Raw genomic sequence first — 26732 nt, forward strand, 5'->3', positions numbered from 1 at the left:
CAGCTTGATCCAGTGACACCTAACAGGAGGCCTGAGTTTCCCACCTGAAGGGAGAGGCTGGCGAGTTTTAGCCTAATGCAGAGGAGCTAAGAACAGGGTGGGTATCACCTGTGTGAACTCATGTCTCAGCTTCTCTTTCACATGGCCCTTACATCAGTAACACGGCAATCATGGCATCAACTCTCCCTGGCATGGAGCAGGCACTCAAAAGTGAAAGTGGCCTTCTTCTACCCAACACCCCCTTCCTTCTTCCTCACCTGCTTCCTATGCTGTGTCCCCGGACTGACAAGCACTGCAAGGGGGGAAGGAATCACGATCCGGCAGCGCATCTCCTGGTCCATGCACTGCTCTGCCCTTCCTTCAGAGCTTCCGTGAACATCCTTTCCCCAGGGAAGGTTCCCACCGTGCCTATCCCATCTCATCCTGGCACAAGCTCTGGCTGCTCTTCTGCACGACTCCTCCCAAGGAAGTTGGCCCTATAGCCACACGATTGTAGCCGTGGCACCCTTCTCCCACTGGGCCACAGGGTCTACTGCCCTGCTCTCCCCTTGCAGCTCAACCTGCCATCTCGCTGTGGCCTTGGCCTTCTGTACTTCCGTCACCTCTTGCTGCTACACTGTCCCTGGCTCTCCGGACCTTGTCCTTCACTTCCTGTTCCTTTACTTCCGGGTCTTTGCTTAAAGGTTACTGTGTCAGGAAGCCCTCTCCCACCCAGCCCCCACACTGACATGCTAACCTCTTTACCTAGTTTCCAGCACATTTACCTCCTCCTCTCACTGTTCATTGATTGTGTCCATAGCGGCAGGTAAGGTGCCCCTGGGCCTTGGCAGAGCTCTGGTAGTTAGGTCTGGATCACTCCTGCTTCCCTGTAGTCACACCCCTGCTTCTGGCAAGGGTCCCTGTGTCTTCTATGGTTCCTTAGGCCTGGTCAGTCAACAGAACCCATTATAGCCACTGGTAAAAAGCCATCTAGCCAGGCTGTTCCCACAAAAGTCAGACTTCAACTTTTCTACCTGGGGGCAGCTAGACTTGCTAGGCAGGGGCCCCACCTGGGGCAATCTAGAGACAGGCTGACACAAACTTCCAAAATCCGGCTATACCTTAAACCAAAGGTAATCTTGGACTATGTGGTTATAAGAGCAACAACTTCCTTATTGTCAAAGCGAGCGGAAGGCCACTTTACATCATGTGGGGCTGCTTTGGTCTCTGAGTAAATGGGGCTAGGGGTGAGGCCCTGGGAGGTGGACTTTATGCTTCCTACCTATCCTGGGGCTGCTGGTACTGCCCCAGGAATGAGCCAATCTCACCTCCTACCCCCCACATGGTTCAGGGAGAGGGGACAGAGATCCAGCAGCTAGGATCTGACCCACTGCAAATTCTTCCTCACTCTCAAGAAACATGACTTAAGAGGCACCCAACACCCTTTGCCTGAATGGCATATGGTGGGCTGGGCCAGTAGTTTCAGCTTGCCTCACTTTCAGCCTGACCTTGGGCACAACCACCTCCTGGGCTCCTCTTATCTGCAACCCAGGGAGTTGCCCATGACACCCTCTTAGGCTCCAGTGTTTTATGACACCGTGAAATAACCAGCTGGCCCCATAGCACTAAAGGCCCTGGCCCTTTTGAGACTATGGCCTCTCCTCTGGGGCATTCTTTAGGATCTACTCAGACCTGGAACTGGAAGTGGAAACACAAGGTGCTCAGGTGACCCTCTTGTCCCCACCTGGTCCTCCTCTAGGGCATGCACCTACCTGAATCCAGAACAACACTGGCAGGGTTCAGCTGGCCCACCTGTGGCTGTGTGAACAGTCTAGAGAGCTGCCCTGGAGGCTTTTGTGAAGCAAGAGGAATGTATCCCCCTTCTGTCCATTTCTACAAAAATGGGCATCCACATCTTGGCAAAGGGTGACTGACTCCCCAGGCTGAGAGGACCCAGAGCCCACCACCTGTGCCTGGAGAGCCCGAGGGCAGGGGAGGCCTGCCATGCCCATCCACTGTAACAGGGCGATGTGCTGCTATTCAAATGGGAGAATTAGTGATGAATGGGGGAAATTGTTCCTCCTTCTGTCCCGTCTCCAGAAGGAGACAAAAACTCCTTTTACCTCAGCAAACAATGCCCTTATGTGGGCGCCAGCGCCCTGCAGCCTGCACAGGCCCAGCTCTGTGCAAACCGCCAATCACCACTCTGGGCTCTGGGGCCACAGCCAGCGGGTACCCTTCCTCAGTGGGCAGCCCACACCAACTCCTAAGCAAAGCTGGACAAGATGGCAAGGCCACAAGAGCCTACATATTTGGTCCACAGGCAAGCTGCTTGCTGTAGCAGCGGTGGAGGACTGGAGGAAGCATGGGCCCCTTGGTGAGGCTCTGGTCGAAGCAACAGCCAGGCAGGGCTGAGAATGGGCATCAATAATTCACACACAAAAGCTGGGAGCCAGGAAGGAGGTAGGGAAGGTGAAGTGCTAGAGTTAGCAGCACCAGCCCCCACCAGCCCCCACCAGCCCCCACCCAGCCCCCACCAGCCCCCACCAGCCCCCACCAGCCCTCACCAGCCCCCACCAGCCCCCACCAGCCCCCACCAGCCCCCACCAGCCCCCACCAGCCCCCACCAGCCCCCACCAGCCCCCACCAGCCCCCACCCAGCCCCCACCAGCCCCCACCAGCCCCCACCAGCCCCCACCCAGCCCCCACCAGCCCCCACCCAGCCCCCACCCAGCCCCCACCAGCCCCCACCCAGCCCCCACCAGCCCCCACCAGCCCCCACCAGCCCCCACCAGCCCCCACCAGCCCCCACCAGCCCCCACCCAGGCCATAGTCGGCTGCAGCCTGACACACTCACTCCTCTGAATTTGGGGTGTACCCCTCACTAGGGCTCTCTACCTCACTCCTCACCCCTGCCTGCTTTGACAAAGGCCAGTGGCCTGGGTAGTGTTTACACAACGCATAGTTCCAAGAAGCACCAAGCTCCTGGAGCCCATCTGTGTTCTCTGAAAGCAGGCAGAGGGACCAGGGGTCAAATGGGGGCCAAGGGATCCAACTGCCCTAGGTGATAAGGCTACATTGGGCATGTGACCAACCTCATGAGGCCCATATTCTCCACTTGATCTTCAGGCTCTGTCACCCAGCTGTCTCTCTTAAGCTCCCTCTTTCTTTCCCGGTGGCTAATCAGCCCAGTAGGCCAAAGCTTAGGATCAGAGAGACCATGGCCCCCTTCTCAGGCTCTATGCTTTTTTTTTTTTTTTTGGCAGAGTCTCATAAATCCCAGGCTGTCCTTAAACTAGTATTAATTGAGGATGACCTTGAATTTCCAATAGTCTTGCCTTCACCTCCCAAGTGACTGGAGATGTGCACCACCAGGGCCCAGTTTATGCAGTGCTGATGAAGGAACCCAGGCTTTTATGACTGCTAGGCAAGGACTTACCAACTGAGCCATATCATTGATCCACTCGTGTTTCTTAACACACAGCCCGTAATACTGATAGCTGAACCCACAACACATGCCTCCACAGTGCACGGGCAGGCTCAGCATCTCTGTCTTACTCTTAGGCACCCATGCCTAGGCTCTCAGTGACTCTAACCATGCAAGTGCTCGTATTTTCAAAGTAGGGTGGGGGTTGTTTGTAGAGTTTGGTGGTGGCTTTTTGTGCAGTGCTAGGAATGGAACCCAGAGCTTCATGTATGCTAGGCAAAAACATGAATTGTAACAATGTATTGTAAAGTCAGCTGCAGTGGTAGGTACATCCTATAGCCCCACTATTATAAAAGCTGAGGCAGGAGTATCAGCTCTGATTACGCATAGGAAGTTCAAGTCTAGCCTGGATTATGGAACAGGACCCTGTCTCAAAAAAGGAGATAGAGTTTCTTTTACCTAATAAACCCAATATATTTCAACAACTAGTCAGTAACATGTGTCTGTTTTCATGATAAGGCGTGTCTTCATGAGTGTGTCTTCTTGAGTGTCACACACCTCTGCACCAACCCTCAATGTTCAGCAGCTGCGAGTGAACAAAGTCTCACACAGCCCAGATCTACAGATCTTCAGGGACCCCAGGGTCCCCTGGAGAAGTTCCAAGCTACAGATAACAAGGTATTAGAGCAGGTGACCTAGGAGCTGAAACCACTTTTGCTGGTGGGCATGGACATCAAGTATGCACCAGATCTGAGTGTCAGGCTCTGGGAGTACAAATATCCCTTTATGGCAGCCTGCTCAGTAAAGGGCCAGAGGCTCCTGTGGTAGTCACCAGTCTCCCAGAGTGAGCAGCAGCACCCAGATGGCTTCACAAAGAATGCCTCAGCCTATCCCACCGTGGATCCCCCCAATACACACTGGCAAGCTATGCCCAAAGGAAATGCTCCCATATGGAACCCTTGTTGGTCTGTCTTCCCAGGCCCACCACTTTTTTTCTTTCTGCAGGCCAAGCACTAGTACTGAGAAAGACCAACTTGAAGTGCAAAGCTCTAAGTTAGGCTCCCTACAGCCTACTGTCCCCAACCCCCACAAATCGTTTGTTCTGAGCACAAGCAGTGCCACTTCAGGCTACTGTGTGTGAGTGATTCACCAGGCAGAGCCCTGCCTGGGAGCTTGTGTGTGGAGTTGGCAGGCCCCTGGCAACCCTTCCTGTCCTCCCGGAAGCTGGTCTAGGGCTGGTGCATCCTAGTCCTTAGGTCAGGGTGATGATGACAATGACAATGTGGCCCAGCTACTTCCTGGTTCCTGGGAGAGTCATCCTCAAACAACTTAGGCCAGGGTGGTACCTGCCTGGATGGCCCTACCCAGGCTCTCTTCAGCACAGCAGAGCTACCCGAGCAGAGGAGGGGATCTAGATATTGCTAGATGAGGGGAGTCTGCTGGTAGTAGGCCTAGAACCTGCCAGATGTCCCCAAGGCCAGGGCTAATCTCCCAAGTGGGGGAGGAAGGGAGTGCAGGGTGGTCTCCACCCCCCTTGCTTAGCAGTAACCTTCATCCTGATGGGCCCCAGAACTTCTCCTGCCCTAGTGTCCTTACCAGGCATCGATGGGCCCCAGTAACAGGCTCAGGGCAAGACCAAGCTCTGCCTGATCCTGTGATAAAGGAGTTTCTTGGAGCTGTCTCCAAGTTCCTCTTGTCTTTGCAGGCCAGGTCTGGCCCAGCCTAGCACTGTGCTGTTTGCAGACCAACCAGCTTGATGGACACTTTTTGTGACCCACGACTGCTTTATGGCCAACTCCTAGAAGAATTGGAACTCTTGCTGTAGTCATATGGTTGGTGCCTCAAATCAGAGCAAATAGCTCTTGCTTTACAGGGGGTGAAGAGGGCCCAGGCCTGGCTTCCAGCCTCACAAGACCTCACTTGAGACAATTACAGGGTCAGGGTGATGGACAAGATGAGGACCCACAGTGTGGGGCAGAGTAGCTCCATTTAAAAGTTCACTGTGGGCAGCGAGTGGTGTAGATTGGTTGTAGAATGCTGTCAGCCATGCACAAGGTCCTAGGTTCAATCTCCAATAATGCTGAGATTTCTTTAAAATCAAAGATGGGGCTGGAGAGATGGTCAGAGAGCTCTGGCTGCTCCGCAGAGGAACTGGATTCTATTCCCAGCACCCACACAGTGGCTCACAACTATCTGTACCTCCAGTTCCAGAAGATCTGACACCCTCTTCTGAACTCTACTGTCACCAGGCACACATGTAGTGCACAGGCATAAATGTAGGCAAACTATATATGAAATAATAAAAAGTTTTAAAAAGAAAAAAAAAAAAGAGCCCACTGTGGAGTCGGGCATGGTAGCACAGGCCTGTAGTCCCAACACTTAGGAGGCCATGAGAAGGACTGGGGGTTTAAGGCCTGCTTGAACTGCATAATGAGACACTCCTGTATCAAATAAAGAGTGTCTAAGGCCATCCCAGGAGGCTGTAGTGGGCGCCACTCCTCTGGGTGATAGTAACCAGAGCATTGTCCAATCATGAGGACTGAGTCCACAGTGAGTAAGCTGTAAGGACCAAGAGCTCCACACTTCAGACAGTGCAGCTCCAGCAGTGGGAAGACCCAAGCTGGCACAGGTCTGGTCCCTCAGCCATTCATCCCCTTCTCTACCACTCATGCAACCGCTGGCCTGAGTTGTCACTTTCTAGGAATGATCTGGGAGGCACACTGTCACCTGGCTGCCTATCCCCAGACAGCAACACTACCTCTCAGCTGTGTGCAGGGATCAGAGGAAACCCCAAATGAATGTGCACTGTTGACATGGGCCTGGCCATGTCAAAGTCTCAAACCCATGCAAACACTGGAAAGCCTTCTCCAGGCCTTCCTTCAGGGTGTGCATATGAACACTGACAATGTATGTAGGAAATGTCCAACTCCACTTTCCACCCTGGATGTTTGCAGCCTGAAGACTGCTCCCCTACACACACTGATCCTACCAAGATTAGCCAACCCTGTCCTTGACCAAGCTGTGTACCACAAACCCTGCCTCCTCGGTCCACTGTATGCAGTAAGCCCTCCTCTTTGTTCAACTCTATGTATTATAAACTTGCTGCACTTTTTCTATCCCAGAGCTCAGACCACCCAGTTCCAGCTTTCTGTCTGTTGTCCATCTGTCTTTTCTCCATTCCACTGCTTCCCCTACTCAAGTCCAACTTCCTGGAGAACCATTGCAAAGACACAGCAGCTGTGAGTCAACAGGCAGGGTCTCCATGGACTCAAGAGTCCAGGGCAGGCCCTGGACCTGTGGGTGAGAACGGGGCAAGCTGTGAGAGCCCAGGCCCAGCTGCTCCCCAGCTTTGCTTTTGAGACAGGATCTTTGCTATGGAGCTTAAGTTGTCTTCAGACTTGCTATGTAGCCAAGCTTACCTCCAATTCACCATCCTCCTGCCTCAGCACTGAGGTTATGGGAGTGAACCGCCATGACTAGCTCTGGCTCCCTTTCTAAAGAACCAAGATCTAAGGGTAGGGGACACCATTCTACGTTTAGGAAGAATGCTGTGGGAAGAGGCTCATGGGGCCTAAGGAGGCCGAAGAATCAGGACAGGGCCAAGCAAACCTGGTGAAGGCCCAGAGGCTCTGGGAGAGCTGGAGGCCTGTTGTGTCACAGTGGTCACTGACGTCACATGACTTTAGCCTCAATGTGCCAGTGGGCCAAGAGCCTCACTTCCAGCCTGGCCCGTGACCCTTCCCAGTGTCCACACATCGTGCAGTCCTCACAGCTCAGTGAGGTGGGCACAGGGATATTATTCAACTACAAGAGAGAGAGAAGTGACTTGCTCACAATCACACAAAAAGAAAGAACAGAGCCAAGACCTGGACCTGTATCAGAGGGAAGCCAGTGACTGAGTCCTTCTTTCCCCTGATCCTTCCAGAGCCCGGGCGGGGAGAAGAGTGGGGAAGCTTGGAGGACAGCATCCTAAGAGATGGATCTAGCCAGGAGAAGAGGGTTGGACCATTGTAAAGTTTGAGCCAGAGTCTCTAGGCCCCACCTGCTTACAGCTGATGCCCAGTGGCTGAAGGCCCTACTCAAAGCAGCAGGAGCCAGAAGGCCTGAAGCCTTGGTCTTCAGACAAATAGATCTAAGGCCACAGCAGAGGATAGGGCCCACCTACAGGAAGGCAGATCCAGGGAAGTTATCGGGCCCACAGAAGTAGGCCTGAACCCTCCTAAGCTGTAGTATGGCTGTGGTCTCCCTCACTTGCCTTTCTTGGCTGCAGATTGGGATCACAGGAAGTGAGTGTCCGGGCACTGGAATCACAGGACCGACACTCTGCTTCCTCCGACAGACAGGCTGACAGGCTGCTGCCTGGTGTCTCCTCTAGAAGCCCTTCTCTGGCTCCCATCAGTCCATGGTCACACAATAGTTATTCACTGAGCATCTATACATGGCAGGGGCAGATACAAAGTATAGGACAAATGACTCTAGCTGGTTGCTTCCTGTGACTGGACAAGCTATTTCCATGCCCCAGACCTCTCTGCAGGAACTTGGTGCATAGGACTGGGGGTTGGGGCCACAGTGGGCTCGGGTCACTTGGCAGACTGGACAACCTTTTCTACAACAGAAGCAATCAGTGACAGGAAAGAGGGGAATCCATTACTTAAGGAAAGGGTAGCACAGTGGATGACAAGTGGTGGGAGAGCCTGAGGGAAGCCCCCAAATCTGGTAGCATTTTTCCTTTCTTTTGTTCCTGCCCCAAATTCTCTGCAATGCCCAAACTAGTATTGTAAGGGAAACAGCAAGATCTATTTGTACATCCATAGCTGCCACCGGGAAGGTGACAGCCCAGCAGGGTCCCCACTTCCCTGTGCTTGATGCTCTCTAGCCAAAGCCAATACTCGTTGGAGACCCGGAGGGACTAATAACTTTATGGGTCACTTAATCAAACTGCTGAAAACCCTTCCCTGACTCCACCCCGGACAGTGCTGGGCACCAGGAGACAGCACTGGCCTACAGGAAGTAGGAGTTCCAACCTAGCTGAGGGAAGCTCCCATGTCCAGCAGGTCCCCAGGGACAGGCTGTAGGAGGGCCTCATCTGAGAAGGGCACACATTAGCCCTGAAAGGCTCCAGTGCTCTGCATAATTCCTCCCAGGCAACCCCCAACAGCCTGTGTGCAGAAGGGCGGAAGCAGGACCCTCCACTGTCCCCTGGCGAGAGCTTCCTGTCTGACGGTGGAGGTGGGGATGAGTAATGTCCGTTCCCTGCCCCCATGCGTCCCTCCTGGAGGGCAAGCTTCAGATTTTCCATTCAGGAAAGGGCACCGTGAGAGTCCTAGTAGACTCACGGCAAGGGAAAGGAAGGAGGAGCTGCAGACAGGGCTGGGACCCCGGCCCTACACCACTGCTTCAGGACTTGCTTGCTCACCTCCTGATGTGCACACACTCACCTTCATCCATCCACTCACTCACTCACTCACTCACCAGTGCCTCCCCAAGACTGCCTTGTATGAGCAGAAGACATGGGCATTACACAAAGAATCCCACCAATGGGTCCTGATAGGATGATAGGCTCTTCGGCTCCAAGGCAATGCCAGACCTCAGGTGTCTCTGGCAACTCATAGGCCAGCAGCTTTCCCAAGCTTTCAGCACACACAGAGCCTTGGCAGACCAAAGTCAAAGTTCAAAGCCAAAAGCAGGTCTTGGGGTCGGCATGGGGAGGAGACAGGAGGAGGTGTGTGTTACCTTTAGTGTATGAGGATCCTTGAACCTCACACAAAATGCCCGCCAAAGCAGAGGAGGAGGGAGTCTCTCCTGGTGCTGACAGACTGCCCTGTGAGAAAGGACAGGATTGATGCCCTCACACTGGCAGCCACGGCCACAACTGAGAAAGTACTATGGAATGAGGCTTGCTGCCACCACCCATGGCTACAGAGACTCAAGAACAGGACCTCAGCAAAGAGAGTGGAGAAACTACCAGAAGAAAGCCTGGAGAGAGGGGACTGAGATGGGGCTCTGAGGAGAGGAGGGTGGGAGACAGACACAGGTGAGAGGTGAAAGCTGGTGTGCTCTCCACTCTGGGACCTGCCCTGCCAAGGCCCAGCCTCCTCCTGCCATTGTTCAAACTTAAAGAGAGAAGCCAGGAGTGGTTCGTAGGTTTGTGACCCCAACACTCAGGGCTGAGAGGAAAGGATTGATGTTAGTTTAAGGGGGGTCTAGGTCATACAGCAAGACCCTGTCTCAAAAACAAACAGAAACATAATTTAGAGAGGGGCCCTGACTGACTAATCCCTAGAGGTATAACCTATACAAACAGTCTGGCTTCTTGCCATCGCTCTTGATTGTATCATGGGTCGGGTCTACAAGGGTGGATGTGCCCAGGAGCCCTGCAGTCCTGGCAGACTAGGGTGCTGTCTCGGGAACAAAGAACCCAACTTGCCCCTAACAAGGAGGGGCCCCTATTTCCCTGGCTGCCAAGCTCAAGGGCAGTCTCTATAAATGTCAGCTTGCCTTTTCATTTGGGCCACAAACATTCAGCAGGCCCTAGTAATGGGCCGGACGTGCAGCTGGAGGAGCACAGGGCAGAGCAGAGGCCAGCACTAACACAAAGCACAGCATACCTGACAGAAGTAAGGGAGGAGGGGGGCTCTCAGATGCCTGTCCAGCCAAATGTGCTCCAGAGGGTTTTCTGGGATAGACACACAAGCAGACTATGGCTGGGTATGGACTGCATTACCAAAGCCACCTATTGGGTTTGTTCCCACCCCTCACAAAGAACAGTAAAAGACATGGTCTCATCAGGGCTCACTCATGGGGGCCAGATTTCAGCTCACATCTACACTCTCCACACATTCTGAGACACAGCTGGAAGGCTGTACCATGACTTCAGGCTATGCTCATGACCAACCAAAACCCCATTCGTGGGAAATGCTCTTTCACCTTGGTCCCAAGAGACTAGGCCAGGTGGCTGATGCTCAGTACTGGGTTTAAGCTGCTCTCTGGCTACTACATCAGCCTCCAGATCTGCCACTGATTCATTACACTGGTGGGTCACGGGCAGCACCATTCTCCCTGTTCCTAGTTCTCCTGTTTGCCCTCATAAACACTAGTTCTATCAGCAGACCAGCATACCTATCTTATGTCCAGTGCCCATAGCCAGGAGCCTGAGATATATGTGACTCTACCCTGCAGCAGGTGGCTGAGACAGCTTAACCCCAGCAGTCTGTTTCATCTGCCCTGCATCTTCACCAAGTTCTAGATTACAGCAAGGGATACCAAGGACAATGCAGCCCTTATAGAAACCCCCAGTTAGTTTGCTGACTCTCCTGAGGAAGGACCTCAGTCCACTGAGACACCAAGTTAGTGTTCTCGGGCAGTGGCCAAAGTGTGCAGCACACAAACAGCACAAGCAGACCTTTCAGAGACTGAAACAGCCTTACTACTCAGGGCTTAAAAACAAGCTCTACATCTTTCTTGGGAAGGCACACCCAAGGGTGCTTGCTAAACACTGCTAGCACAGCTCTTAGGAGGCTGCTGGCTGTGGCTCTCAGCTCAGATGAGGCTGGAGGTCAGCTGCTGGGTTGTCCCAGCCCCAAAGCCCCCAAGTGGTGGCCCCCATTGGGCTCCACCCATGGGAACGCCAGAAGGCAAAAGTAGTCTGGAGGCTCGCGGCACGCGGGGGTCCTGCTGACCTCGAGACAGACATCAAGGCACAAAAAGCCTTTTCTTTCCTAGCAGCCAGCCTCATGCCCCACTCCTCACTCAGCCACCCCCAGACTACCCAGCCCCAACCCCAGCCCCAGCCCCAGCCCCAGCCCCAGCCCCAGCCCCTCAGCTGCCTGCATGCTAGACTCCTCCCAGACAAAGCCAGACTCAGGCCAGGAGGGAGGACCAGCGTGTGGGTTCTGCCATGGAGATGAACTTTGACCCACACCACAAGGCTCCTACCCCTTATTTACTCTTTAAGACTCACCCTTTTTTTTTTTCAGAGTTAACATTACACCCCTTTTCAACCCTGTACCTCCCTCCCACATTCCAAGCCCTGACCTTCGACCCTCCTAATTGCAGCTCCTAACACCCCAGTTCTCTGAGGCCCAGCTTTGGGCTCATCCCTGAATCCTAGTCACCTCCTTCCTGGAAACAAGAGCCCTACCAGGGAACTCTGCCTACTGGCACGATCCCACCCTTGCAACCTGGTCAGGCCAAGCTGGCACAGGGCCTAGAGGCCATGCCCAGGCTCTACATGGAGCCATGGAGTGGACCTTTGATGTCTGACTTTGTCTCTCCAACCCCAAGAAATAATCCAGAAATCCTGGCTAGGTACAAACTGCCTGGCCACTGACCAGGTAGTCCTGTCCCAAAGCCAGCCAGGCCACAAGAACACAGCTCTGGGTCACATACATTCTTGATCTTCCCAGACCTGAATCATGGTAATTCTGAAAACCTCATCATGAGCATAGATAAGAGCAAATAGATAAGAGATTAGCCCCCACCCCCACCCCCCATATCTCCCAACCTGGGGGCTCTGCATGAAAGAACAGCCTGCTCTCTCTGGGGCAGTGGAGATGGCAGAGATGCTGACAACACCAGCTTTCAAGTACAACAGGAACCACAAGTGTCACCTGGGTCCCACCACCCAGGGCACATGCAGGCCACTCACAGGGCAATGAGGGCCCACCCTGCCAGCTGCCAAGGGGCACTCACCATCCTCCTGGCTATGGAGGTTCTGTGGGCTCCGCATCCTCTCCTCTTGGCTGGGGCTAAGGCTGGAGGCCAGGTGGGGGTCAGCTGACATCCATGCGGAGTCATTCATATCAAAGTCTTCACTGCTCACAGACGTTTCATCCTGAGTGGGACAGAGAAGGCACGTGCTCAACAGAAGCAGGTATACAATGGGCCTGGGGACCCTTTTTAGCAGACTAGGAAGGGTCCCAGAGGGCACAGGGAGCCCCAAGAACGTGGAGTGAGTGCTGAATGGTACTCTCCCTGACCTCCTGAAGTGGCTCGGGCTCTAGTTCCTGTCGGAAGCCAGGGTTAAGGGCTGGTGCTGTCTGTAATTGAAGACAATTAAGAGGTCTCACATCCTGTGGGGCAGATAGCAGAGCATGGCTCTAACTTACCTTGTGAGCCAAGGTTGCAATGAGCATGGTAAACAAGAGCCATCATTCCCCACCCCACCCCCACTGCAGCCTGAGGAAGAGGACTCACTCGGCACAGGGCCTGCACTCTGTGAGACACAGGGCACCCAGGAGGCCAAGGTGGCAGTCCCCATCAGGCCTGCAGCCAACTCCTGTGGAGCATACATGGAATTCCTTTCTCCCACTCCCCCATCCCAGAGGACATTTCTGTCTTCCTCCTTCCTAACCTTTGCTGTGCTTCAAAGATATGCTCTTGGGCGGCTTCCAGAGTTGAGCAGGCCAAACCCAGAAGTGTGGAGAAGGAAGGGGGTGGGGCGGGCCAGGGTTCTGATCAAACCAAGAAGGGACAAGAAGAGAGGGTGCTAAGGCCTTCCAAACATAAGCTAGCCTGCTGGAGAGGGCTGAGCCTGCTCTTCTCCCCTGACTGCTGGCTTCAGTGTGCCCTTGGCCAGTCATCTGGGAACCCCTGGGATGGGCCCCTTTAATCCAGCCTTCCTCCAGGAAGGAACCCCACCTCCTTTCAAGAGCAGCAAGCAACTGTGTTGGAGCTCCAGTTGTAACACATGGGGAAGAAGGCCCGGCAGTGCCACACGTGGAGTCCTGACTCTGTGCTCCTGCCCCAGCAAGGCACAATAGCCTCTGTGGGCCCACGGCAGGGCACCCTCAGAGGGCCCTCTCAGACATCTCTTTTATGGTAAGCAAACACACTTTGGTTTGAACTTTCTTCTGCTGTTGTCCCTGGGGCAGACACATCTGCTCCAAGTGCTAGGGAACCGGAGGTTGAGCCTCCCTCCCTACCCCCAACCAAGCCTGCTGGCAGGCAGTTTCCTGGAATTCACAGCTTCTAGGCAGCAGTGTGGACCCTCTGTGCTGAGTCCAGAGGACAGAAGCTGAGCCACAACACTGTCAGTGTGCATGAACACCCTTGGAATCCTGGGGATGGAGCCCAGTGTGAGCTCCTTCAACAAGCACTATTCATACACACTCGTCCACTGGGACACCTACTACACACACAAGCTCATCTTCCTACAGCCTGCCTTCATGACAGCACTTGTGCTCACATCTACAGGGCATGTGTGCTCAACAGGTTCTCTCTGCACAAAGAGTACGACAAGGAAGGCTCTCGTGGAGGTACAGAGCAGGGATATAGAGTGGAGGCTCTCTGTGTGCCTCGCTGGCCCCTTGAGAAACAGAATCAGGGTTCCTTCCCTGGGCCCCTTGCACAGGCAGAAGCAGAACTCACAGCCCTGGGAATCCATGAATTAAGTGACTGTTTCCTAGTAGTAGTGTTTTGTCTTTTTAAACTGAAGCTACTTGAGCCAGGCCATGGTGATGCACACCTTTAATCCTGCATTCAGAAGACAGTCAGGAAGATTTGCAGCCAGCCTATAGTAATTATAGTACTATAATTACTATAGTACTGTTCTATAGTAATTCCAGGACTACACAGTCTCCAAGAACAAAGACAAACCAACCAAAAAGAAAAGAAAAAGAAACAGGATCTAGCCTCCAGTTTATAATCCTCCTGTCTCAGCCTCCAGAGTGCTGCAATAATTTACTCAAACTCATTCATTCATTCCCTGGATACCAACTGTGGGCCAAGTGTCTTGCTAAGTGCTGAGAATCAAGCTGTGGTGTGGATCTGACTTCCGGCCCTCCTGGACTCCCCACCCACGAGCAGAAGTGCCTTCGCCTTGGTTGTTGCTTGTGCGCCACAGCTCTTCTTCCTTTCTTTTTCCTGGCTTTTTGAGACAGGCTTTCTCTGTGTAGCGCTGGCTGTCCTGGAACTCAACTCTGTAGACCAGGCTGACCTCAAACTCAAGAGATCCACCTGCCTCTGCCTCCTAAGTGCTGGGATTAAATGTGGGTACCACCACCTTGCCACAGTTCCTCTTCTTAAATAACCTTCCCATCTGTCCATGCCATCAGCTGACTCATAGCACAAACCTACTGTGGGGCTCTGGATCCTTCTAAGAGTAAGGATCAGGCTGCCAGTCCTCTGAATTCCCCATGAGACTAGCAAGATTAGTTGAATTGACTAAACTCTCTGGCAAGATGTAGTGTTTAATGAGGATGCTGCATTAACCTGACAATTAAGAGTTCTGGCCGGGCCATAGTGGCGCACACCTTTAAGCCCAGCACTTGGGAGGCAGAGGCAGGTGGATTCCTGAGTCCAGCCTGGTCTATAGAGTGAGTTCCAGGACAGCCAGGGCTACACAGAAAAACCCTGTCTCGAAAAAACCAAAAGAGTTCTGGTCCCACTGTGCAGTTCTTGAGGGGGATCATGTGAAAACTGGAACCCTGGCTGGCTGGTCAGAGGCTGCGTGCTTCCCTTAGTTACAGCTGCTAGCCATCCTGCAAAGGGCCTATTGCTGCTTGGCTCAGACAGCTGAACTGTTCAGGAAAATGGTTTCCACCTCACTCTGCCCAATAGATGGACCACATTTTACACTGACAACAAAATTACCTAGAAAGAACAAAGCATCCAATATCTATATGCTCCCAGGCTCTGGGACAAGGGTTTCATAAGTTTTCCATATGAGGCACTCCCACAGGGCAGGCCTCTCTCCAAGTCTAGTCACACATGTGCCCCAAAGGCTTGCCCAACTGCCCACAGCAACAGAACCAAGGGCAGAACCAGGATTTGAGTCCAGACAGTCTGCACCTAGAGCCATGAGATTACACTTTCCACCATTTGATCAAAAGTACATGATTCCTTCCTTAATGACAAGTGCCTCAAGAGAATACCCAAAGGCAACTCCAGGCATCAGGACTAGGGATGCTCAAGGGCACGGGCACATGCACACACGTGCACAGAGGTGATGCAAGTAATTGAACGTCCACTTTGTGAAGAGTAGCCCCAGGGCTGAGGAGGGTTCCTACCTCAGACTTTATGTAAGGAGAGGACTCAGCTAAAACTTCTGGCCCATTTGTAGAGATAGGAAAGCATCCCCCCCCCCGACCCCAACCACCACCACCACACACACACACACACACACACACACACACACACCACACACACACACACACACACACACACACACACACACCACACACCACACACACACACACACACCACACACACATACACACCACACACACACACACACACACACACATACACACACACACACACACACCACACACACACACACACACACACACACCACACACACACACACACACACACACACATACACACACACACACACACACCACACACACACACACACACACACACACACACCACACACACACACACACACACACACACACACACACATACACACACACACACACACACCACACACACACACACACACACATACACACACACATACACACACACACACACACATACACACACACACACACACATACACACACACACATACACACACACACACACCACACACACACACACACACACACACACACACACACACAGAGTTACTGAACACCAATGTCTCTCTCTGGAGATTTGTCCAGTGGCCCTGGATTTCTGCTGCCCCAACTGCTGCTTTGTGAAAGGTGGTTCTGAGAACCCAGAAGCTGACTGCTGTGGCTTTTTTTTTCTTTTTTAAGTGGGAAATTAACCCTATTAAACCTAAACTTTTCAGAAAACAAATAGCTGAGTAAGCTGTAGCTGTGGAAGTAGCTAGACGGCTACAACTACTTTTAACACCCAAACTTTCGGAGCTAACCTAGAGAGAAGTTTCTGCAAGCTGCTGCCAGCAGAACCTGGCTGTCTGTGTGGCAAGGCCAGCCACGGCACAGGGGCAGATTCAAACTCTCTACTATCTCAAGAGCTGAGGCTGGCAAGGCAGGATAATTACACAGACAATTACCAGAGCACACAGTTCAGACCCATCACCCGAGTCCACAGGGACCTGTAAGAGGGAGGGACGGAGGGAGGAAGAAAGAGAGGCAGCCAACCCAAGTCAGGAGTGGTGAAGGCTGAGGCCTGCCAAAGATCCCAGGCACTCCCCTGTTTCTCCAAGAGGTCACAGGTAGGTCACTTCTTGCTCCCTTCTTAAATCTCAGGATAAGCTGGGCTACTGATTTTTCCCTCTATGTTAAATAACTTCAATGGGATATTCATTTGAAAATGAAAATGTGCAAGCCATGCTTCTAAAGTCCCTCTCCTAAGATTGTGTGACTGAGCAGGCAGCTGTAGCTAGGTTCCCCTACCTAGCCTTTGCCCTTTACATCCTGAAGCCTGTAGCCTTGGCCATTTGGCAGTTAAGGTTCATCAGACCACGTACCACAGAGTGTGTGCTATCATGGGTCACAGAGCAGTAGGGCCAACCTTCCTAAAAAGGTCTTGTCTTGGCTGGGCAGGGAAGGTAGTACCCAGTCAGCCTTTAGGACACACCCCCAACCTGGGAGTCTTCACGCTGGGCAGACAGAGAGGAGCTGACCAAACCCTTGAGCCTCTCATCTTCAGTCTAAAATTCAGGAGCCAGTTTCTACCTCCTTCTGCCCCCCACCACACACATACACCACCCCCACCACCCCCAGCTAGCCCAGGCCTTTCCTCCTCTCCAGCCCTCTGCAGCACCAAACACACTCTGCAGCCCAGCGGACTGGAATCTGGGAGCCATGCTGAAGGAAGTGGAAGCAGGCCTGTATCCATGGCTGTAACTATGGGCAGGTGCTATCAGTAACCTGATTATTTTACAGCTGGGGTCAACTTCTCTGGAACTGGGTTCCTGGTGCCTCTGAAGCTCAGCCATTTGCATCTTACAGGACTTGGAATTCTGGGGCGTGCCTCCTAGAGTATTTTCCAGGCCTTCCCTAAGAGCTGTAACTCTATCTCTACCACTCACTTGAGAAAGAAAGGGAGGAGGATTTACCGAGAATTCAGTGCCAGTGAAGGCCATAAGGCCTGATCTGGAGCCACGGGTGTGGGTTTCAGTCCATGGTGGGGGTGGAAATGTACAAGGATGCTCTTAGGCCAGACAGGAAACAGGCAGCACCCCCCCAATTCTGCACTGCCTCCAGGTTTTTGGGCAGCTGGAAAGAACACCAGTGTGGACAGTTGCTCCAGCCCTGGCTCTCAAGCTAGCATTATGTACTAGGATGTGGCTTCTAGGTCATCTGTGAGCCCAGCCAGGCCAGAGAAGGCTCAGCCCCTGAGCGGCTTGGGGTGAGTGTTACGTATATCACTCAGAGTATACCAAGAAAGTGCTGAGACACATTTGATCCCAACTTAACTACTTCAACTCATCAGGCACTTATTAATGAAACTGAAAACTCTCAGTACCCAGAGCAAGCAAAGGTTCCTGGCCCAGTTGTGATGGTGTTACATGAAAGACAGGAGATCTGAGTCAGCTCCTGGGCACTTGGAGCTTCCAAGGTTGCTGTTTAAGGCTGTACCCATCAATGTCCACCTGGCCACCAGAGGAGGCTTCCTGAGACACAGCCCACACAATCCCACTCCTTACTAACAGACCTCCCCTGCTTACTAGCCATACCAGCACTCTTCCAGGGAAAAGGAAGGGAGGAAGGCTTGCTTCCATTCAGCCAATCACTCACCACACTTGAGTATTTTCCCCCTCCATTCACACTCTCACATTGTGCTTAGCCTGTTCACATAGCCATGTGCACGCTCTACTGTCCTTGCCAGAGTGGATGCCTGGATGCTGGAGTGAGCATTTTCCACACCTTCCCACTAGTGTATGGGCTTTTGTTCCAAAGTAAAGGCAACTGATTGTTTTCCCAGCATTCCTCACTATGAGACCCCCCCCGCCCCCAGCTCCTGCCATCTATAGGGACCTGAGTTTCTTGGGCAAGCAGGGTTCTTCCAGCCAAAAGAATGGCCAGAGGGGAACAGCTCAGAGCTAACCCTATCCAGGAGTATCCTTCCAAGAAAAGGACTCAGGCTAGACTAAAAAGTTCTTGAGCAACTAGAGGATGGACCGGCTCCCCATTGCCCCAAGGTGGCTGACACCCTGGGGAAGAAGTTCCTCAAAGTTAGCCTTCTCAGCAGAGAGGTAGGCTGGGGTGCTGTCTGCCACTGGTTGGCAGAAGGTACTGAGTTGAGGCAGAGAGAGCAAGCAGAAGGAGGTGCTGCCTTGAGACAGCTTTAAAGGACAGCCCAACAGAGAAGCCTGGATTGCATTCAAAGACATTTGGGCTCAAATGGCTTTCCAATGAAAGGGTAATTTACAACCTGGGGTTAAGCTACCCACTGGGGCCTGGGCCATCAATGGGCCCTTTCCCCCCACACCAACGCACAGCTCAGAAGCAGGCATATTTCAGAGGTCAAGCGACCTGGCTCCACCGTCACAGACTCTCTGCCCACAGGAGTAAAGACAGCACAGACACTCTCCCCAGGCCCCAACGCTGGTGTGTGCGGTGGGGGAAGGGGGTTTCCAGCTGATTCTGGGATAAGTAGGGCTTTATCTCAAGGGAGAATCTATTTCAGGCCACAATCCTCAGAAAGAGGGGGAAATCACAGAGTCTAAACACCATTTCAGGTAAAATCAGGAGGTTATTCATCTCCCCTCAGAGCAGACAGAAAGAAAAATCAATGTTTTAGAGGGGGAAAGGGTTCCATTTGAATTAATGGGTTTGTGGCTTCTCCATTGATCTGCGCCTCTTCACACTTTCTTTTTGTGCTTTTGTGCTCTGAAGGAGAGGGGAGGGAGAAGGAACTGGCAGGGAGGGGGCTCTCGATACGGAAAAGGACGGTCTAACCTTAACCTTTCTCGGGGAATAATGCTAATTAGCGAGGCTTAATGAGAACTTCCCCCAGGAAGAACGGCCTGGTAAAGGCGGCCGGACTCCCCGCAAATGCAGCTCCGAGTGAGAGTGGGGTCACTTCTGAACCCAAGAGGCTGGAAAAGGAAGGCGAACTGCACCACCACCACCACCACCCCCCCACCCCCCCACACATACACGCACACCCAGCCTGCCAGTGTATCCTGCCTAGGAGCCCTAGGTGAAGGGCGGCGAACAGCCAGAGGGCGGAGGTGCAAATCCACTTTAACCCTTGCACGCGCTCTCCGGAGGCCCCCGCGCAATGTGCCTCTTCACCAGGGGTCCCCAACACCCTAGTTTCTTCTTCAAGGGTGCACACGAGATGGGCTGTCGGTCTCGTGGTGGAGCGACAGGAGCCTGCCAAAGTGGGCTCAACTGTGCAAACCGCGTCTCAACTCCCCGCGCCGTGGCAAAGGAGCCCCTCCCTACCACTCTACGCTTCCCGTCCCCACATCCCCAAACACAGTCCACTTCCTTTCTCCCGGAGGCAGAAGCCACCCGAGCCTGGCCCCCGCCCCACAGCCAGCGAATGTCTACCTCCCGGGGACGAGGTGCGGAGCCCGCTGCAAACGGCGTGGCCGCTGCACAATACCGCGGCGCGGCTCACACAATCACCGCCCCCCCGGACCGGCGGCGCGCACGGCCCGGAGTGGGGTGCGCCCGGCAGCCCCGGGCACTTGAAGCTAGACGCACCTCTAGGGCGCCCCGCAAGCCCCGGAGCGCAGCCTCCGCCCCTCCCCGCTCTAGGGCACACTCGTCCGCCCCCAGCCCCAGCCCACTCCACCCAGGGCCAGCAGCTCGCCCAGCTCTGGAAGCTCCCCGTGAGTCCTCCTCCTCGGAACCCCCCAGTTCCCCTAACCGCAGCTCAACGGCCAGAGGCAGGGCAGGAGGAGAGGGCAGCGGCCGAGGACCCGGGACCAGCCGGGTCGTGGGGTCCCCCAGGACTCCGTACCTGGGCGGGCGGCGAGGTGCTGATCGGCGATCTAGCTCTGGGAGTGAACCGGGCGGGAGGCGGTGACAGCCCCACTGCTCCAGCTGCTGCTGCTGCTGCTGCCGCCGCGGCCGCCGGAGGAGAGGGGCTGGCACCGCCGCGGCGCGTCACTGCCCGGCCCGGGGGCGGGGGTGGCCAGGGGGAGGGCCCAGGCGAGCGGCGGCGGCGGTGGCGGCGGCGGCGCCGCGGCCCGGGAGGAAGGGGGAGGGGGAACCGGGTACGGAGAGGCGGGGGAGGGGGCGGGACCGGGCACGGGGCGGGGGCCGGGGGGAGGGGAGCACAGGAGGACGCACTCAGGGGGAGTAGGAGGAGCAGCAAGAGGAGGAGGTGGAGGGGAGGGAGAGAGGGAGGAGTGGGCATGGGGGGGAGGGGGAAGAGAGGAAAAGGAGGCACCCGGGGAGAGGGAAGAGGAGAAAGGAGAGTGGGGGAGAAGAGGAGGAAAGGGGGGGGACCGTTGGGCCAGGTATGGGGAACAGGGTGCTCTGGACGCGCCGCTGTTCGCTCCTGGGTAGAGCTCTCTTAAGGGAGAAGAGCTTGGAGGAAGATCCCTTCAGGGCGCGCAGCCGAGAAAAGGAGGCGTTGGGAGCTGGGCTCGCCCTGGCTCCCTGAGGCTGCGGACTTCAAGTCCTGGGCGGGGTAGGGACATACCCTGCAAGCTGTCTGTGTTCAGAGCAGGAGAGGGAGACTTGGCCCAAAGAAAGTGACTAAGGCAGCATGGTCGAGAACTCTTGGTGCCATGGGGCCTCCAGACAGCCCCCGACCCTACGCGTCTCTCAATCCCGGGCGACACGGGTGCTCGTTGTGCAGGGCTGCGGGACCCGAGTGTTCAGCCTAGGAGGTCCTAGTGGGACGCTGACAAGGAAAAGCCAGGCACGTGGCCGACTCTGGGTCGGGCCCCCGCCCACATCTCAAGGCCCCCTTTTCTCGATCAAGTTCAAGCTTGAGCTCCTCAGCACCCTACCCACGGGCCGCCTCCTCCCCTCCCCTCGCCTCTTCTCTATTCTACACCATCTCGCCTCTCACTCTTCCTTTGTCTCTTTCCCACCACTTAGTTTGCACCCGCCCCTGCACCCCTCCTCTTTGCCCAGCGGCCAGCTACAATGTCTAGGCTGCGCTCACCTGTTCGACCCAAACATTCCGGCGACCCGGAGCGCCCGGCGCCCGCCACCCGCTCGCTCCCGGCTCCCTCTGAGGGCCCCCGCCCCACTCTGCGGGTCATTGTGCTCTAGCAGACCACTCGGTGCCGGCTTCTTACGCCGCGCTGGCTACAGTTGTAAAGTCATAGCATAATATTAAGAATGCTGCCCAGACCTGGGCGCGCACAATCTGCGTGGTCTCTGCAGGAAAGGGAAGACGCACGCCGACTCAAGGTGCGGTCTTCCTCGGGGCAAACAGACCTTCTGCTTCGGCTTCAGAAGATAGAATGGGGCGGCGCGAGGTGACCAGAGGGGTGCCCTGAACCTCCGAGCAACCTCAGACTCGCCTGAGACCTAACAAGCCAGTCTCCAAACCGCAGAATTAAAACCTCGACAGAGAAAAATGGGTTAGGGGCAGACGCCCCCCAAATTCCCACCACCAGTTCCAAATCCCGGGTTAGAACACATGGGCCTCGAATAAAGCTTGTGCTTTAACAAGGATAGAGATAGTAGACGTTCATGGAATTCTGTAGGGAGATGCCCCGCCCCCCAAAAGAAACCCAATAAGGAGCCCACCTTCTGGTTCCTCTAGAAGGAAGGGCAATTTCTACAGATTCCTTTACGCTACAACTCATTTACAGTGGAGCCTGCAGAGGAGAGCAAAGGAGACAGCCACTGCGATTGTTTGTAATTTTGAAACAGTCTGCCTTTAACCCTCCCAACTTTTCTTTTAAAAGCCCTTTTCTTTCTTCCTCTGAAAGCGTTGCATTGTGAACAATCTGTGATAGACAAGACTCCCTCTACAGGTTTGGTCTGTAACTACAACCACAGGTTCGGAGCTCCGTGTTCACGGATTAGTAAAGATGACATACACTTCAAATTAACAGTACACAGACTGCATTCTGCACATGCTAAAGATTTTACTGTCAATAAGAAACCCACGCTTTTAAAAAAGGATTTAGGCCTGTTACTCATTAGCGCCTTTTACTCCTGAAATTTAATGTGTTTTCAAATCAATTCACCGATTCCTGCTTTCTCTGTTAGACCTTTACTTCATATCCTTTGAGGTGTGGGAGTCTAGGGTCTTGGCTTTCCTCATGCCAATTCGGGCTCAGGATTTTCCTGCCTCTTTCCAAAACATTTCTTGAGACCTTTGACCTCGCCTGGCTTGTATCACTATTTCACTGCAGCAGTAGACATCTGGGCTTGAAACATAAAGCCACAGGCAGCTGAAGTTCAAAGGTGGAATTGAACCCAGATAACCCAGCTTTCCTCAGACTCATAGAACAGTGAAGCTCAGGAGGGTAGGGCTACTAATGCACCTTGGATATCTGGGGAGCACTTATGAATGCCAGGAGCCTCCCAAGATTTATCCTTACAGGGCTGCCCCTCCTTGAGGAACCTTGTGTTGGTGGTTTTCAGTGTCCTTGTTCCTCTGGTCAACTCCCACTGGCCTTAAAGTGGCCACACTGTGGGTCTCCACAAAAAATTAGATGACCCAGTTTTTTGACCAAGAATTTTCCCAGCTCCCAATGAGGGGAGGGTCCATAGCACGGGGGAAAAGGCTGGCCTTTGCCTTTGTGTCACCTCCAGGCCCAGCAGTGGACACTATGAAGCACCTACAAAAGCAGAGGCCAGGCCAGGGGATATGAGGAAGGACAGGAACTTAGTACAACCAGAGTGGACACTGTTCAAGCATCTGAAAGCATTTGAAAAGCCATTTATCACCACAAATTACTTCTAAATGACAGAGGGGAAGGAGTACCTGCCCTCTAGAGTGATAGAGCATTCACCTCCCAACCAAGCCATCAAATCAGCTGCCCCCAAAGGGCAGTTATCTGCCTAGAGTGTGTGCATCTTCTGAAGGTGGCAGAAACTGTGTTGGTTATTCCCTGTGCCAGGTCCCTCTCACCAAAATGTTGAATCTGAACAAGAAATCCAGAAAGACAGGGCAGTGGTGGTGCACGCCTTTAATACCAGCACTTGGGAGGCAGAGGCAGGCAGATTTCTGAGTTAGAGGCCAACCTGGTCTACAGAGTGAGTTCCAGGACAGCCAGGGCTACATAGAGAAACCCTGTCTTGAAAAAAAAAAAAATCCTGAAAGAGGGCTCTCCACAGACAAATAGTCCTGGACTATTCAAAAACACCCATGAGTGGAGTGTGTGGCACATGCCTGGAGTGCTGGTTACAGGAAGTAGGACAGGGGCAGCATTACAAGTTTGAGGCCAGCCCGGTCTCTATGTCAAGATGCTATCCCAAAAGCCAAAATACAAATAACAAAAAACCACTTATTGTTATTAATGTAACTGTTGTATGCGATGAAACTAATGGGTCAGGCAAGCTCATGAAATGGACCAGCTGCTCCTGACAGCAAAAGCTGGCAACCAGTGAAGACCTTGAGACATGGCCTTCCAGGCAGATACAGATTTGTCAACTGGTATAAAGGTCCTGGAAGCTCTTTGGTGCTGAGCGTTACAGTGGAGGAGGAGGAAGAGCTCAGGGAGGGGGAGACCAGCATGGCAGAGCACACAGGACCCAGGATGCACAAGTGTGCCCAGTCTGTACACAGCTGAGAGGCTTGGGAACTTCATTTGGCCTGCTAAGGCAATGCAAGCTCAGTTAATGTAAAGGGACATCAGAGGGCAGATAGCATAGAAGCAGTCTCCTAGGGACACTGGCTCAGCAAGTATAACACTGGGTCCCCACCCCAAGTTCCTTGCAATAAACAAAGAGAAAGGGACTAGCCCAAGGGACCGACTCAAACTCTGACACCACACAGATGAGGCAGCAAGTTTCAGCCTCTGTAGTCCTGCTTGACAGAAAGTCTTCTACTTTGAAATTAGAAACCCGAGGCTGGGAATGTAGTTCATTTGTTAAGAGTATATGTCTAGGGGGCTGGTGAGATGGCTCAGCAGTTAAGAGCACTGACTGCTCTTCCAAAGGTCCCGAGTTCAAATCCCAGCAACCACATGGTGGCTCACAACCATCTGTAACGAGATCTGACACTCTGTTCTGGTGTGTCTTAAGACAACTACAGTGTACTTACATATAATAAATAAGTCTTAAAAAAAAAGAGTACACGTATAGCACGTCTAGGACTGTATAAACTGGACATGTCCATAATTCAGCACTCAGGATGTGTCAGCAGGGAGAACAAGAGTTCAAGGTCAGTACCACCTACATGGTGAGTTTAAGGCCAGCCTAGACTACATGACACTCCATAAAAAGTGTGAGTGTGGGGAGCTGGCAGGGTGACTCAATGGGTAACCGTGTTTGTTCTCAAGCTTCATGACCTGAGCTCAATCCTCTGAATCTCCATGGTAAAGGAAAGAACAAGTTCACAAGTAATCCTCAACGTTCACACACACAAACACCGTGGGATTCATGCCCCCCAAATAAACATGTTTTGTTGGTGTTTAAAAAATAATAAAGACATGGTATGCACTCACTGGTAAGTGGATATTAGCCCCAAAACTCAGAATACCCAAGATACAATTCACAGAACATATGAAGCTTAAGACCAAAGTGTGGATGCTTCGGTCCTTAGAAAGGGGAACAAAATGCTCATTGGAGGAAATAAAGAGACAAAGTGTAGAGCAGAGACTGAAGAAAAGGCCATCCAGAGACTGCCCCACATGGGGATCCATCCCATATATAGTCACCAAACACAAACACTATTATGGATGCCAACAAGTGCATGCTGGCAGGAGCCTGATATAGCTGAGACTCTGCCAGAACCTGACAAATACAGAAGTGGATGCTCTCAACCAACCATTGTACTGAACACAGGGTCTCCAATGGAGGAGCTATAGAAAGGACCCAAGGAGCTGAAGGGGTTTGCAGCCCCATAGGAAGAACAACAATATGAACCAACCAGAGTTTCCAGGGTCTAAACCACCAACCAAGGAGTACACAAGGAGGGACTCATGGCTCCAGCCGAGTATGTAGCAAAGGCTGGCCTTGTCGGGCATCAATAGGAGAAGAGGCCCTTGGTCCCATGAAGGCTAGATGCCCCAGTGTAGGGGAATGTGAGGGTGGGGAAACAGGAGTGAGTGGGTGGGGGCACACCTTTATAGAAGCAGGAAGAGGGGGGATGGGATAAGGGGTTTCTGGAGGGGAAATCGGGAAAGGGGATAACATTTGAAATGTAAATAAATAAAATATCTAAAAAAAAAAAAAAAGAACAGAGGAGATGGCTCAGTGACTACAAGTACCGTGCTATAATTTTATGTCAACTTAATACAAGTCATCTGAGAGGAGAGATCTTCAACTGAAAATATGCCTCTGTAAAAATCAAGTTTTAATCCCAGAATTTGGGAGGCAGAAGTAGGCCAATCTCTGAGTTCAAGGCCAGACTGGTCTGCAGAGTGAGTTCTAGGACAGCCAGGGCTACACAGAGAAACCCTGTCTCAAAACAAACAAAAAAACCAAAACACAAACAAACAAACAAAAACCTAAACCAACAACAACATAAAACCCCTCAGGCTTTAGGCAAGCTGTGGGCATTTTTTAAATTAGTGATTGATGGGAGAGGGCCTAGCTCATGGTGGGTAGAGACACCTCTGGGCTAGTAGTCCTAGGTTCTATAAGAAAGCAGGCTTAGTTGGTGGTATAGGCCTTTAATCCCAGTACTCTGGGAGGCATAGGCAGGCTAATCTGAGTTCCAGGCTAGCAAGTTCCAGGATGGCCAGGGCTACACAACAGAAACCTCGTCTCAGAAAACCAACAAACAAAGAAAACAGAAAAAAGTAGAAAAGAAAGCAGGCTGAGCAAGCCTTTAAGTAGCATGCCTCCTCACCTCCTCGCTTCCTCTTGGCTTCTGCATCTATGATTGCCTCCAGGCTCCTGTCCTGTATGAGTTCTTGCCCTGACTTCCTGCAGTGATGGTCTGTCACCTGGTAGTATAAGCAGAATAAACCCTTTCCTTCCCAAATTGCTTCTGGTCACGGTGTTTGGTGTTTCGTTACAGCAATAGAAACCCTAAAACAAGTACTCATGCAGGCCTGGGGACTTGAGTTTGTATTTCCAGAATCCAAGTAACAAGCTGGACTGGCTGTGCATGCCTGCCTGTAACTCAGAGCTGGCAGGGAGGAGCTGGAGACACTAGTCTATCCAAAACTCAGCAAGCTCCAGGGTGAGGGAGACACCCTGCCAGCCTCAAGGGGAGAGAGAGAGAGAGAGGCAGAGAGCAATAGAGGACGCCTCTGTGAATACACCCGGGGGGGGGGGGGGCATGTGAGTGTGTATATGTGTGTGTGTGTGTGTGTGTGTGTGTGTGTGTGTGTGTGTGTGTGTGTGCGTGTGCGCGC

General features: G+C 53.1%; 1 protein-coding gene across 19 annotated transcripts in view; it reads right to left on the reverse strand.

Annotated features, from left to right (window-relative positions):
* The window catches only part of Nol4l (nucleolar protein 4-like), a 122779-nt gene that overhangs the window by 16648 nt on the left and 79399 nt on the right, over nt 1-26732 (reverse strand). For 7 of the 19 annotated variants that reach the window (XR_001783139.2, NM_001134300.2, XM_006499781.4 and 4 more), the window contains one exon: nt 12098-12239. Coding sequence is in view for 17 of the 19 variants with exons in the window: in NM_001134300.2 (NP_001127772.1) it covers nt 12098-12239 (142 nt within the window). In the remaining 2 variants the exon portion in view is untranslated. Of the gene's footprint in view, nt 1-764; nt 951-9139; nt 9228-12097; nt 12240-12384; nt 12708-19833; nt 19866-20248; nt 20480-20935; nt 21333-21406; nt 21500-26732 lie in introns of those variants that run through there. The other 12 variants (XM_011239633.3, XM_011239632.2, XM_011239630.2 and 9 more) reach the window with 12 other exon arrangements.

The sequence above is a fragment of the Mus musculus genome, chromosome 2, assembly GCF_000001635.26.
Source record: "Mus musculus strain C57BL/6J chromosome 2, GRCm38.p6 C57BL/6J".
In the NCBI taxonomy this organism is placed as follows: domain Eukaryota; kingdom Metazoa; phylum Chordata; class Mammalia; order Rodentia; family Muridae; genus Mus; species Mus musculus.